This window comes from Helianthus annuus, chromosome 4 (assembly GCF_002127325.2).
Source record: "Helianthus annuus cultivar XRQ/B chromosome 4, HanXRQr2.0-SUNRISE, whole genome shotgun sequence".
Lineage (NCBI taxonomy): Eukaryota > Viridiplantae > Streptophyta > Magnoliopsida > Asterales > Asteraceae > Helianthus > Helianthus annuus.
Window position 1 is genome coordinate 182,750,622 of NC_035436.2, and position 15,669 is coordinate 182,766,290.

A 15,669-nucleotide genomic window follows, 5' to 3' on the forward strand; every position below is an offset into this window, starting at 1 on the left:
TGGTCGAATCAAACAAGCTTAGATCAGTTATAATACTTATTATCATGTTATATGAGTGTCAAAACAGGTTACACGCCATCTACATTACTGATTATGCATAAAATCACAATTTAGCATTCTGTTGACTTTTTCTAAGTAACTTTGACTCGACATTTGGACTAGTTAGAGTGGGAATCAGAGGGTGCCCTTTTAAGGGTTTAAAGCCCACATAATTACCAACATATAACTACCTTTGTTTTGATTAATCACTGGACCAATTGTGATTAACCGATAAGTCAATCGTTAATTACGACGGATTGACTTTTAAGCTAAATCTAAGCATAAACTTAACTAAGAAGGATGGAGCATACTTACAAGAGTCCTATGCACGACCAGGGATGAGTAGTGAGAGTTCTTGAGCTCCAGAAGTGATCAAGAAAGCAGTTGAAGGTGTGAGGAACAATGTTGCATCACAATGGCCTTTTATAGCCAATTTAGAGCCATAAGATCATTACAACAAGGCCTACAAGTGTTTCTAGATGATCAACAACTGTCCCTGAGTGCTAGGGGACGTTTAGGGGGCGCCCATGCTCACAATAATGGCACATAAGTCGGTTAAAACAGCAAACAGTGCTTCTGTCCGACTTTTCTGTATCTGGGAGGCTGACGCGGCCCGCGTTAATGATCAGGTAACCTTTACGCGGGTCGCCTGAATCTCAATGTCAGAGCCCATATCTATACTGTCAGCGCGGCCCGCGTAAGATCCCTTATTTCTTTAACGCGGCCCGCCTGAGACCTGTTTTTCAAGATTTTCAAATCTTTTTAATTATTGCACTGGCCTTTGGCGTTTTGAAGGGGTAACTTTGCGTTTTGGGTCTCGATAATTTACGTATAAGGGCCCGTGACTTTTACCCAACTTATTAACCCTTGGTTAATTTATTATTACCCGAAAAGTCATAATTTTCAAAGTTGACGCTTTTAACCCTTTGCATACGAATTTGATCATAACTTTCTCGTTTTAAAACGGAACCTTGCGAAATTTATACCGTATACTCTAGTGAGCGTAATTTACTGTTACAAAGTCTCGGGTTCGTTAAAGGGTCACTCAGAGGTATAACTTAAACATGTTGACACATTTAACCCCTGTAGTTTGTAATCTCTCACTTTCTTCCACATTTAGTTCTGTACGATCCATGATTTATTCGTTTGAAGGTACGAGCATCATTTAGGGTTACTGTACAATATATTTATCCCTCATTGACACTTTGAACCCTCGGATTCACATACTTTCAATGTTTGTCAACTTTAATCCTTATTTAGTATTTATTACCACGTGTAAACCTATGACACGTGTCAATACATTATTGGACGCAAAATTTCGAGGTGTTACAATTTATAGTCCTATTATGGTTGTAAAAATCCAGACTAGTCTTTGATTAGTCGCCGATTAATCACTAATCAGAGGTTCACCGATTATTGGCCGATTAATTGCTAGGCGATCAATGGCGGTCCAATTCTGGCCAAATTTTGGTGAGACATCGGCCAAATTTCGACCAAACCTTATAATTCCTTCAAGTTACTTAAAAAAATGGGTTAATGAGGAGTTAAAACATGTCTACTTTAGAAAACTACATATAAAAATGTATGTGTAAATATATAACTAAATATTACATATAAAAATTCGATTCGATTAATTCCGATTAATCCCTATTAATCCCGAATAATCGTTAGTCGGTACCCCACTGCCCGACTAGCGCCTAGCGATTCTTACAACATGTACTCCAATAGTTTACCACTAACATGTTTTCATAGTAACAAAAATAGTTATAAAAACTCACCCGAATACAGGATTGCTCAGAAGATAAGAGGTAGATGTCATCACTTTGATAGGGAAATCAGATTAAATTTTAATTTTGTTGTATGATTTTTTATTTTATTTTGTGAAAGTGAAACTTGCTACCGTGTCGGTGATGGTGAAGTAATGAAAAACAATTAAGAGGATTTCGTTCAACTTGTTATTGATATAGAGAGGCTTTTTTTATTTTATTATTTTATTATTAATTTTTCTTTTTTGGGAGGGGGGGGGGGGGGGGGTGGAGGGGTTCTTTATGTGCCGTGATATTCTACGGGAATATTCTAGTTTTTCTAGGTTAATTATACGAAAATTTCATAAAAGATTTAGATAGGTTAATTATACGAAAATTTCATAAAAGATTTGGAATGTAAACATGGGATTGGCTAAATGCACCCCTATTTTTACTAGTTATACCCCCTTTTTTAAAAATACAGTTTAAAAGTTGTTAAATTTCACCTCTCTATACAATTCAAATATTGTTTTTGAGACAGTTTCTCTAACTAGTATTTTATTATTTTTCTATAAAATGTCACTATAAATTAATAAAAAAGATATTTTTTAAACAATAAAAAAGTTTTAGAATTTTTTTTTTGAAAAAACAGTTGATTTTATATTTTTTATTTATTTCATATTTTAGTTCTCTCGTCTTTCTATTTCTATTAGTATCATTCTTATATTAAAATGTATTATAATATAATTAACAACTATTTATTAAAAGTAATAAAATGCAAAAAGAAAATAAAACGTTACTAGCACATTATAATTAGGTAGTAAAATGCTTTGATCAAAACATGTAATATCAATCAGTAATCAATAATCGACATAAGTTGAAATTTAATTATTGTAAGGGTATGATTGATTAATCAAAATCATTATCTACAAATTAAAGTGGTGATTTTCAAATATATTTATCTTCTTTTTAACTCGAAAACTATATTAAGTGAGTTGACTTCAAACCTTCAATTAAATTTGTGTATTATTGTTTATTCAAACTAAATTCGAACTCCCACTTCAAGCCGTTATGAACGGAAAAAAAATCCCATTTCAAAATGAAAATGACTCGCCTCAGTTTAAGACATATGAAAACGATTTTTTTTTTCAAATAGCAAAAAAAAATATTTTAAATAAAATAATGTTTTAAAAGCAAATGCTAGTAATAATAATAATTAAAGATAAAAAAAAAAACAAAACAAAAGGGTTTGAATTGTATTAATGTGAAAGTTAAAGGAGGAGGTACGTTTAGTAGAAAAAGGGGTACATTTAGCAACACCCTATAAACATATAGATTGTGCAATATGATCTGTAGGTACAACCGTACACACATATTTTTTAGAAAGTCAAAATTAGAAGTTGATCTGATTTTAAAGAATGGAATTTATGCTTATTTACAATTTAAGATAGTCAAGCGATCTTAAGATCGGTCCAACGACTCTATCAACGGGTCTATTCTATCAGGGCCGGCTCAAGGGGGAGTGAAATAAAGCAAGAGCTTTAGGCCTCCATTTTTCTAGGGCCTCAAATTCTAAGAAAATATATTATATGTTGGTAATTTTGATTTTGATATTGTTAACATTGAGGTTTATGATCTATAATTATGTGTATACATAGGTGATATATGAATAATAGGATCCATAGCAATTTTTTTCGTTTACAAAAAGGGCCCCAATTTTGCTATCCGCTTTAGGCCTAGAAAAATTTAGAAAATTTTGAGCCGGCCCTGTATTCTATGTAAATAAACTTGTATGATCGTTAGATTGTATTATCATACCACAAGGGTCATGATCTTAGTAACCTTGTTTTTATAGTTTTTGTATTTTTGTGCTTTTGTTGTTATTGATATGCATGTATTTAAGCTCGATCATCATCGACTACCATCACCATCTATCAAGGTCACACACACAACAAACTATTGATGATTTAATATTGATCAATAACGCGACAATTAGAAAAAGCGCAAACTGAAAAAATAAGATCAATAACTAAGCTCAAAATTCAACCAACATGGGGATATAATCCATCTTTAGGTTGAGATGGCAAGCATGGGCGAAGCTTTTAAGGGGCGGGAGGGGGCGGCCGACCCCCCGAACTTTTCGCTCAGTACCGGAGAGTATGTAGTTTTTGTATTGAAATTTTTGGGTATATACGTTTTTGACCCCCCGGTTTTATAGAAATTTTTAGGTCCGGTGACTTCCGCCCCCTCGGTCGGAAATCTCAAGCTTCGCCACTGATGGCAAGGGCAATGGCGCCCCATATCCTACAGCCTTAATATAAAGTTTACAACCTCAAAGGGGAGTATACATGCATACAGGGAAAGGCGAGACCGAAGGAGGCCATGGTGCATAGACACTAGTGTTGTGGTGATAGCATGTGGTCCCCATTAGTGTGAGAGATTGCAAGATTTTATGGCTGCGATTTTGTGAAAAAGAAAAAAAAAATAGTGTTAAACCCAAGGACTTTATGGTTGTGATTTTGTAATTTTCTTGCTTTTAAAAAAAAAAAAAAAACCATTTTTACACCTAGACTACCACCAGACGCTATAGGCTCACCTCACTAATTTTTGTGGTTTGTTAAACTCAAATGTCACATGGATGTCATATATATACCACTTAGATGCCACCTAAGACCAATTTTATTTACAGATCCGGCATTTGCGATACTGGTTTTACTTCATAATGCCCTCCACCCTTAGTGGCGCGGTTATGATTTTTTATAACCGCTATGGTTTAGTTATGGTTATATTTGTATAAGTAACTTAACTTGGACGGCTAAAGTAACATTAACAGTACCCTTTATAGCTTTTTTTTTAATAAATAATATGTTATACGCTATAATAGTTTTTTGTACTTTTTTTATACACAAAATACCAGTTGTCACTTCTTCCCTCTTCTCTCATATAAATTAAAAGGATCTGATGAAACAATGGTTAACCGGGCGGGGTTAACACACTGGTCTCGTCAAGAAGGGTTAATCCCTTCCTCCCGAGTATCGCTGGCTGGATCGTCCGCTGGTTGATCTCCTGCACAAGGAAACAAACCGTGACTCGTAACAAGGAGGATGGGGTAGGGGATGCTCCTTGTTACCACTCTCCGGCGTGAGAATCAGTAATTTGCTTGGGAAGCAAGTGTGATATTAGTAGTAGTAGTGAGAGAGTTGTGTAGATATACCTCAAACCTGGTTTGGGGTTGGTACTTATAGCCGAGAAGTGAAGGAGGAGTTGAAGGGACAGACTGACGACGTGCAGCCCTTATGCAGGTGTTTCAGGCTTGTCGGTTGTGGAGATGCTGCCACGTCCTACTGCAGTGTCAGTCTGTTGCTTACGTGTGGTCTGACAGGCGACTGTCATTGGTGCCACTTGCTCTGTGATGTCAGTCCCACTTGCCCCGTGGGCAGGATACTCGAATCCCTCCTCGCCCACAACCGGCCCAAAAGGGAAGGGCCTTTCCCTCTGGGGGTAGGAAAATCATGATCGGGATAGCGGACCACTGCGGTAACCGCTGTCGTTTCCGCGTTCTCACGATGGCGAAGACTGTGGGATGCGGTGCCGGGCCACATCATCACTTGTGGTGACTGTTGCTGTCATCCAGCTCCCTTGTATTGATAGAAGTGTTCACTGGATGCGGTGCTAGGCCGCATCGCTATGAGTACTTCCGTTTTCATACACCAGATGCGGCGCCAAGCCGCATTGCTATACCGTTCTCATATTCCAGGTAAGTCTTCTTCCATCACTGGGCAGATTGGATTCGATCGCTGTGTTCGCGCATACCCACACGGACACAGGTTAGCTAGTGGGGGTTTTGATAAGGGTAATGGTCACTCGCGGTCGTGCTGACGCGAGATCTGGGACCATACCCCTTCAAGTCCCCCCAGTCTAGTGTTGCTGCCATATGCAAGTTGCATGTGGGAGGAGTACTGGACTATGGTGTCTAGAAGGTAGTTTGGAGTCTGGAGAAGATTCTAGGCCATGTAGATGGTCTTCGTTCTTCTTAAATCAAGCTGGAGATCCGGTAGAGTCATGTGACGCCTCTTCCGTACCGGTGAAAAAGTTTCGTCTGATGCGAAATTCTCAGCCTAGGGTTTTGATATGGTAGCATGTGCTACTTGTTTCTGATGTCATCAGGGTTGGGTGCCACCTGTTGGTGTGTCGAACCAACCTCTGAGAGCTTGCTGGGGGTGTCCACAAACTTCGAACCAACCTCTGAGATTGTGGCTGAAGATGTCCACAAACTTTGAACCAACCTCTGAGATGGTGAATGAAGAAGAGAGTGGTCTTCAGAAGCAATTGGACATGTAATGATGATCCCTGTTTTTGTGGGCTCTTCATGTTCTTCCACTTAGCTCTCAAGTAACCGCACGTCCTTTGCGGTTATCTCGTTGCTTGGCATTGTTGGTCGCGTTTGGCCGAACAATGTGAGATGCTTGCGTCATTGTTGGCCGTGTTTGGTCGAACAATTTGAATCTGGATAATGGTCAAATAAACATGGTCATAGGCATGGTTATGCCCACTATTGTTTATTCTATACGTCTCACAAGTGGGGCAGCAAAGTCATAAGCAGACTTGTTACCGCTGTTCGGCTGCTTGTTGTTCAATGAAGTCTCTTTAGGTGAGTGGGAATCTCGTTCGCATCTGTTCTCTAGCCGCTTTCCTTCACGCTCCAATGCCGAGGAGTTTTCCTTGAAGTAGCTTCGTTCATCCATGTGATGACTTAGTCGTGGCTCTTTCGTAGCAACCATTTGCGGAGCTATTAGTGCGTCCGCAGCTACTCATAAGTGTCTGAGGCTTTGTAACCCCAGGCTTGCTTGAAAAGAGTGTGTTGCTTGGATGTGGCTCTTGAAGGATCAGGAGTCAGGGTTGCTGATGTGCGGTCGCGTACATTCCCATCCTTCTTCCTTAAGGAGAAGCTGTTTGCGCACCCTCTGTGGTTGTGAACCGGACACGAGGGATTTGAAGCTTGAAGAGAATGAAGGCAATGCGGGTTACCTGTTTCTGAGATGCGGTTCAGTCCAAAGAACAACGCTGGTTCTGAGCGTCTAACACACTTTTATGGGCTTGTGTGTCACTTCCGCATATTCCACGTGTGCTCGTGGGTATATGCGGATATAATTTATACCCCCTTACATAATATAGAGATATATATTTTTGCCTTTTTTGAGTGGTATGTAAAAAAACGACATGCGGTATGGGTTATGGTGCGGTATACCAGAGAAACCGCATGCCGCTTGTGTTTGGATAATGTTGTCGCTTTTTGTTGCATACGTGGCTGAGCGCACGTGTGAGTTGGTGGAAGTTGGTGAGATTTCCTGGAACGTGCTAAAATGAAAGGACATTTGCACTGCCCGAGGTCATAAATACACTGTAGCAGGAGTGTAAACGTCTCTAATGTCAGGCGCGTGTGCGGCCATGCGCGCGTGGTAACCGTCAGCGGAACCGTCGCTGAACACGTGGCACCGCATAATTCGTTCTTTTTGGACGTGATAATTTATTGCGATGAGTATATAAGGGGAAACCGTTCTTGGTTTCCCCTCACTTGTTTCAAAATTTCAAATTTTCCGGCGAGAGAGAAATGATTCCTTCGTCTTCTCCGATAAGTGTTCTGAAATTCCGGTGAGATTGTTTGAGTTTTCGTACTCATTTTCTTTTCTTCTACATCTCAATGGCTGAACCATCAAATCCACACAATGTGGGGGGTGAAAACCCTGAACAACAGTCGCCGGTGGCGGCTGAGGAAGATGAAGATGATGGTGGTGCACCCGGTGGTGGTTTACCGGTACTGAAGTGGCCATAGGGTCAATTTAATACCCTGATGACCAGTATACAAATGGCCCAGGAGTTTGGGGCCACCTACCCACAAGAGGGTGACACCGGTGCCGATGCTCCGGCGGGATTTATCACCTTGTGGGCTGAGTTCTTTAACGATGGCAACCTCCGACTGCCTGTGACGATGTTTGTTGCCGAGGTGGTAGAATATTATCACCTTCGTATTTCCCAACTGAATCCGTTTGGGATGTTCCGGATCAGGAACTTCGAGTACACCTTCCGTGCTCTTGGATTGGACGTTACCGTTGAGAATTTCCGGCGGTTCTACCAGTTAACGGTAAATACCGGATTTTTCTCTTTTAACCAACAGTATGGGAGTCCCAAGCTGATGACCCCTCCGAAAGGTCTTACCAAGTTGAAGAAGAGGTTTTTCTACGTTAAAGCCTGTGCGGTGCATGCCAACATGACCTTTTGGAACGTGAATGTGGGCGTTACCGTTGAGAATTTCCGGCGGTTCTAGCAGTTAACGGTAAATACCGGATTTTTCTCTTTTAACCAACGGTATGGGAGTCCCAAGCTGATGACCCCTCCAAAAGGTCTTACCAAGTTGAAGAAGAGGTTTTTCTACGTTAAAGCCTGTGCGGTGCATGCCAACATGACCTTTCGGAACGTGAATGTGGGCGTTACCGCGGAAGATATTGCTCTCCCCACCGCAAAGACTGTGGATTGGTTCTCTAGGCTGAGACCTATTGAACTTAAGAAACTGGGCAACAATGAACTTTGGGTGTTGCGGATGATGCTAACCAGGCCTGATAGGAGGGCAAGGCCTGTTGTGCGGGAAAAGAGTGGTGGTAAGCATTATCACCCTTGTGCGGTTTCCTTGCATCCTTTACTTGTTTTACTGACTTTGCATGTGTTTTATCAGAGGATGCTCCCCTATGGAGGATGTTTGAGCCGGATTTCGAGGGCAAGGTTGAGTTGCTTCCGTGTGGGGAACGTGAAGGTTTTAACTTGGAGATTGTTGACAATTTCCGCATTCCCACACGTGATATGTTGAAAGCACCCCTGCCGCAAGGCAAAGGTACATTCTAACTTCCTTTGTTGTTTAAAGTTCACCCCTTGATTTGCTTGCTTGATTTTTCGAACGCAGGTAATCTTGGGGACTTGGGGAAGTTTGAAGTGAAAACTGTCCCCAAGAAACATGTGGAGAGGAAGCAGGTGAAGAAGCCCGCGCAGGGTCGCGGTAAGGGAAAACCTGAGGGTTCTGTTGCCCCTCCTTTGGTGTCACAGGCGGCAGGTATCTCTCGTTCTTGTTACCGCAGATATACTGATTTCGTGGTAGTATCTAACACCCTTGAGGGTTTGGGTGTTCTAGGTGGTGGTGTGGCTGCAGGTGGGACCTCTGCGGGTTCGCAGCCTGCTGGTGAGAAAAAGAGAAAGCCAGAGGAGAAAGCTGCTGGTGCCGGTGAAGTAAATCGTCGGAAGATACAGACCAAAAGGTCAACTGGTGTGACGCAAAAGAAACCTGCGATTACTTCTGGTAAGTGATTTATAACTTCTGCAAGTGTTTGTATGTACAACTTGTTTTCTGATAGTTATTGCTTTTTTTGTTTTGCAGAACCGCAACGAAAGGACTTCTCCTTTTTGTTTGAGATGCCTTCTTCTCCCCCGCATGACACAGCTGCGGATGTGGAGGAGACTAAAGAATTCACCGATCCTTCTGCCAAGGTGGTGCCTGATCCTTCAGTGCAGGCAGAGGAGACTGTGGGGAAAGCTGCGTCCCAGATTTTTGATACTGTTGATTCCTCCAACAACCTGATCTCTCCAAATGATGCTGATGATTTGGACTTGAGGTTTTCTGATGCTGGAAAACAAAAATCTGGTGCTGAACAGCAGAAGTCTCCTGCTGCTGAGAAGGTTTCTGGTTCCGCCTCTGGTGGTGCGGGGTACGAAGAGCCTCCGATTCAGCCTGGAGAGTCTGAACTGGAGTACGACTACCGCACCTATACACCGGATCGAAGTATGAGCTATCACCGACCCCCCTGGATTGTTATGCAGGGGGATGATATCTCAAATAATGCTTCCTTTTGCAAGGAGATTTTGGGTGGCGTGGGCACCCCGTTCGAGGTTAACCGAGCTCGCGCTTTTCCGCGTGAGCTCCGAATCAACCAACTCTCTTCCATGTTTGTGGGGAGTTCCATTATGGTGAATGCCATTATGGAGGACTATCAAGCGTTGGGTCGTAGGGAGGAGGAGTCTGTCCGCCTGCGTGCGGAGGCGGAAAAGTTGGTGAGAGCTGCTCGCGAGGGTGCGGAGCAGCTTGAAAAGGATAGGGCTGCTTTTAAGAAGCATAAGCAGACCGAGGAGTGGGCTACAACTGCTGAGCTTAAACAGGTTCGTACTCTTGCCAAGTTACTTTCTGATGAACGCAAGAGTTGGAACGAAAAACTTTCTGATGAGTGCATGAGCTGGAAAGTATCTTGGGCCAAACAGAATGAAACATTGTTTCGTGTGCGCTAGGAGTTGATTAATGCCAAGGCAGCGAATGCTGCTTTGGGCAAGGAGAAGGCTACGGCCGAAGCGGTTGCTGTTAAGGCCCGGGAAGCAGAGGCCCGGTTAGCAAAGGCTCTTAAAGAAGCCAAGGAGGTGGGGGCCCGTGCTACAAAGGCGCTTGAAGAGGCCAAGGAGAGGGAGGGCTGCGTTTCTAAGGCTCTTGAAGAAGCGAATGCTGATCGCGGCCACTTGAACCAGATTGTTGGGAGCCTTCAGGTATGAGTTGCCTTTTCTGTTTGAAATTTCCTTCTGCCTTCTGAATATGTTTAATAATTTTTGTACAAACTGTGTTTCTTGTTTCCGAAAGGCTGAGGTGTAGACTCGCGAGGCCAAGCTTGCAGAGATTACTGCCCGCGCGACTGTAGCTGAAAAGTGGGCTAGCGAGGCTGCCGAGGCTAGAGATAGCCTTACCTCTTCGTTTATCCAGCTTGAGACTGACCGTGAGTGGATGCGGTGTCACGGTATTGCACATGTAAGTATCTGGTGTCTTTGCATGTAGTAGGGTTAGCATGTGATAATCTTATTGCTCTTTTATTGCAGATTGTTAGGGCTATCCTGGATGCGCCTGAAACTGTAACTGGTATAGACTTGATTAAACAGCGCGCCCGGGATGCTGGCTTTAAAGCTGGTTATAATCGATGCATCAGCCATATAAACATCCTGGCTAAAGGCGAGTACACCGATGAACGGTCCAGGTTCCGTGATGTGAATACTGAAGCGCTTCTTGAGGCGGCTTGTGTATCATTTTACGACACATCTATCTCTGCGCTTGAGAAGCTTGACGAGTGCCTGGATGCGCCTGACTAAGTAGACCGTTTACGGATGTTGTATGCTAATGCTGATGACTTGGAAGAGGAAGAGGTTGCTGGTGACGCCAAAGGTGGCGCGGGTACTAGCGGTACAAAGTAGGACTAGGTTGGCCTGCGTGCCCTTTTTTGTTTTCCTCATGTAAATGTTAGAACTTTATGTAAATCCTTTATACACCGCGTGGGTGTAGGAATTTTTTGAATATAAAGTTTAACTGTTTTTGCTCAAGTTGTACAAGTGTTTTTACTCCTTGCATGTTTGAACGTGTGTATGTAAAACTCTACCTCTTTCCAAGTCTCTAGCCAGTAAACCGGATGAACCCATTTTTCCGGAACACCATCACCTCTACCATGCAATCCCATATCCCAGATACATGCAACTGCATGTCTACAAGGGATACATGTGAGATCCCATCTTCTACAAGAGCAGGTCCTTTCATCCAAACTCACAACCCTTTGGTCTTGGTGGTCATTAAAGTGTGTGCTGACCTGATACTTTGACCCTCCAGTCCAAATCACAGTGTACTCTGCAGCTTCATTCTTGATAGTTTGCAACAATTCAGTAGCTCCTGGAGTTAAAGGACCTTTACATTTGGCAATCTTCTTATGCACCACAACAATCTTCCTCGTTAAATACTCCCTGATATACTCTAGACATGTTATGATTGGCTTGTCCCTGCCCTGTATCAGTTGCCGATTGAATACCTCGCAAATGTTGTTTAGCAATATGTCACACCTAGCCCTGCCTGTAACATCTTGAATTCATTAACTATGCTAAGACAAGCCAAATAAATGTAATTACTATGCTAAAGTACAAACCTGTGAAGAAGGCTCTTGACCAATGTTTGCTTGGTATTTGTTTGAGCCAATCATGTAAAGCTTTGTCCTTATCAAGCACTGCCTTCATAGACTTTTCAAACTCTGGTATTGTTGATGCAGAGGCACAATTCCACAGCAGGTTTTTGTTTTCATCTCCACTCCATTTTGGTTTCATATTTTCGTGTATATGTCTCAGGCAGTATCTATGTTCTGCACTCGGATACACTTTAGACAATGCAGGAATTAACCCCTATGATTATAGTCACAAAACAAATTAACAGTTAAATAAAAGAGTTTAATACCAGTATAATAAAAACAGAAAAAGAGCTTAATAACAATCACCTTTTGCCTGTCACTTATAAAAGTGAAGTTGTTGTTAGATTCCAGATCCAAATCTCCACCTAGACACTTAAGAAACCACGTCCAACTGGCAGTTGTCTCAGCCTCCACCACTGCATACGCAACAGGGTAAATCCCATTGTTGCCATCCACTCCTACTGCTGTCAGAATCTGGCCAGGAAAGGGCCCTTTCAAAAAACATCCATCAACCCCTAGTATAGGTCTTCCTATTAGTTTGAAGCCTGCTCTCATTGCACCTAAACAAACGTAGATCCTCCTGAACTGCCTTGTTAGACTGCTAGGATTGCAATTTGGCTCAACATCAATCTTCACTGTGCTGCCAGGATTAGATCTTAGTAGCTCCTCATCATAATCCCTAAGATTCTCATATTGTGCCTTATAATGACCCTGCACTCTTTGTGTGGCCTTCATCTAGCCCTAAAAACTTGATGCAAAGTAACCTCCACTTGATACTTCCTTTGTAGATCTTCCTGTAAAGCTTTCAGTGGAATCCCAGGGTTGATTTTAACAGTTTGTTGAATCTTCTTAGCTATCCAAGCAACTGTACAAAGTGTCACACCCCAACCAATGGCGGAAACATCGGGATGAGACGAAGTGTGAAGATTGCTCGAGACATCATAACGCTATTTGTGACAATAATTTAATAATCCAAATTTCATTTCCAAAATAAATTGTCAAAACATTACAAGAAAAGCAAATAACAACATTGTTCAACATAACATAAACAAAATTGATACAACACTTTAAACCTAAACGTCTAAGTGAGTATCTAGGCATCTTTGCTATCCGTTTTCATTTCATCATCATCAACCTGTAACATGTTTAAAAATACAATTCAATGCAAAAGCAAAGGCGAGTATACAAGTTTGGTACGTACATAGCATAAGATAAAAAGTGTGAACAATTCCTCATGGCAAGCATATGATTCAAGATAACATTAAATATGGCATGTGTCTAACATATCAAACCAAGAAAACGCAATATGCTCAAGACATAACCTCAAGTTTACGGGCGGGTCGTTAATCCTATAGCGCTACATATGTCAAGGTTTGGCTCGTACGAAGTTAATGATAAGTTCAACACATAAGAATAACCCAAGTTTAAAGTATCAAGCCATCACGTATACAAGCATGTTATAGGAACGTTCATGTGTTTAACAAAGTGTTCATGTGTAAGTTTTCAATAGGTAAACATGTTACACCCCAAAAGTGGTAAAAGTAAAAAGGGGAAATACGAGTATACTCACAAAGTTTGCATACGTTTTCCGATTATCCAATTGTTGACGAGTAGAGATTTAGAGTCCGAATGTATAAGGGTTAAAGTTCAAGTATGTTTAGAGTCGAGATTCGGTGTTTAAAACAACATAAAAATAAGATATGAGAATAACATGGAAAATAATCATTTAGTACATATGATGCTTGTTCTTGACACTAGGAAACTCGAAGGAGTTTAGATGTTTTCATGGAACAAGGTTCCATTAGAATCGTGACAAGTTATCATAGTCTAGGATGATGTAATCTAGTACCCCGACATATGAACACTAGTTCATCATCAAAGATTCGATTATTCGAATAATATATTTAGGTTATATAATATATGTCCAATAGTTCAAGCATGAGGTAGAAGATTAAAATCTTCATTTTGGTACCTCTAAATGTCATAGAAGTCATGTAGGAGGTAGGAAGATCAAGTCTTCCATTTAGGCACCTCTATGTGTTCACCACTACACTTGATGTAAAAAAAACAACCAAGGAGGGTCATGAACATACAATAAAGAATAAGAAATATACACACTAACTAAGAGAAATCATCAAATCATGTGAGGATTGTATGTTTGGACAACCCAAGTTGTTCCATAATCACTCATGTATCAAAGACAAAGTTTGACATGACTTGTGGGTTAAAAACCCTAAACAAAACACCAAGTTTATGAGGTTTAATCCTCTGATTTTAAATGTCTCAACCTTGTTTTTAAGCTTAACCAACCATGGGATAAGTTGTAAGCATTAGGACATAGGTATGAGATGTGTTGGACACAAGTTGCATAGGTTTAAACAAGTTTTTGATGAACATAAAAACAAACAGAAAGTTTATGGACTATTTCGGGGCATTTCCAGGTCTGATTTCTCCAAGGAGAAGTCTAGGAATCGAACCCCATGATTATACAAGCAAGTAGGAAAAAGAATCGAGTGAATCGGATAAGAATTGAGTGAGTTATGCTCATTTTCGTGAAGGGGTGTCAATCTACTCGAACCCTTGCTTTCAGCTACGGTTTGGTGGATGTTTTGTGAGTTTTTAGGGTTGCAAAAGTGGTAGGGAGGCTGGTTATAAGTGGTATTTATAGGGGGAAGGATTAGGGTTTCAATGGGTTGGGCTTTGGAAGTGTTTAGAAGGGGTTACACCTTGAAACTAGCCCACAAAACCCAACTATATGGGCTGAATTTTGCTGAATTGGGGCTGCCATATTTCTTTATTTTTTTATTTTTTTAAAACATTATAATGAGTAATTTTGTTAGTTAAGTTGTGTAATAATGTGCAACAATGTTTCCCCTAACTTGTAACAAGGTGAAATATGAAATAAAACATGATTAACTAGGTAAAAAGTGTAATGTACAAGTTTTATTTACGAAGCAAGTTCCGTATTTTACAACGATTACGATGAAAGAATGGTTATAAGAACACAAGATTTCCAAAGATAGAATTTCACGTAAGGTTTCTAAATGTAGGATGTTTGAAAACGCAGGGCGTTACAGTCTCCCCTCCTTTAGGAAATTTCGTCCCGAAATTTATTCAAGAGGAAGGCTTGAAAGAGTTTTTGGCATAAAGGTGATCATTAAGAATTGAAACTTGGGAAGTTTGAAAGTTTTGAAAAGTACCAAATTTTGGAGAACGTCAAGGTAGATTTGCAAGGGGAAGTTTTTAAGGATAGTATAAAAAAATCATACTTTCGTAAAACCTGTTTATTGAGAGGAACGAAAAGGTTTGTTACTTTAAATAAAGCAATAGAGGTATACTAAGTATAGTTTCACAAGAATCAAGAATAGGGAGGCTATTTTATAGGTAACGAGGTAAGTTAGGACTCAAATGTTTAAACAAGCTGGATTGCGAACGAGTTTTGTATAAAATAATACGAGTATAGAATGAACGAATGACTCTTAAAGAGTACAAGTATGTGAATAGCATAAGTGTTGGATAGATGAACGTAGTGTGTTAAGGATGAAGTCTCGTCATGAATAATCGGATATAATGCGTTTGTGAGTTGCGTGAAGTTGTATTAGGTCCAAAAGGTCTGCAACACACTGAATTTCTCATGGCACGTTTTACGAAAGTTTGGTAACATGGTGAAAACACTTATATATAGGAAGTACCAGCGGCGTATCCACCATGTTTTAACCACATTACGTCCGTTTCGTTACTTGGGGTCATGTTACGTTCCGTGTCTTACCATACACAGTAGTACACTCTATGGTTCTCATACGCCTATCACTATAATCCCGTGTGCACCCGCGATTATACTGATCGTCGCATGATCCACATAGCTT

At 40.9% G+C, this 15,669-nt stretch overlaps 1 protein-coding gene across 1 annotated transcript; it reads right to left on the reverse strand.

Annotated features, from left to right (window-relative positions):
- Positions 1–11,173: 11,173 nt before the first annotated feature.
- LOC110933916 lies at positions 11,174–12,538 on the reverse strand. Its single transcript, XM_022177115.1, has 3 exons — positions 12,110–12,538; positions 11,768–12,017; positions 11,174–11,694 (listed from the first exon to the last, which is right to left on the reverse strand). Exons 1-3 carry the CDS (start codon positions 12,536–12,538, stop codon positions 11,174–11,176), a joined length of 1,200 nt encoding a protein of 399 aa, XP_022032807.1.
- Between the last annotated feature and the right edge of the window lie 3,131 nt (positions 12,539–15,669).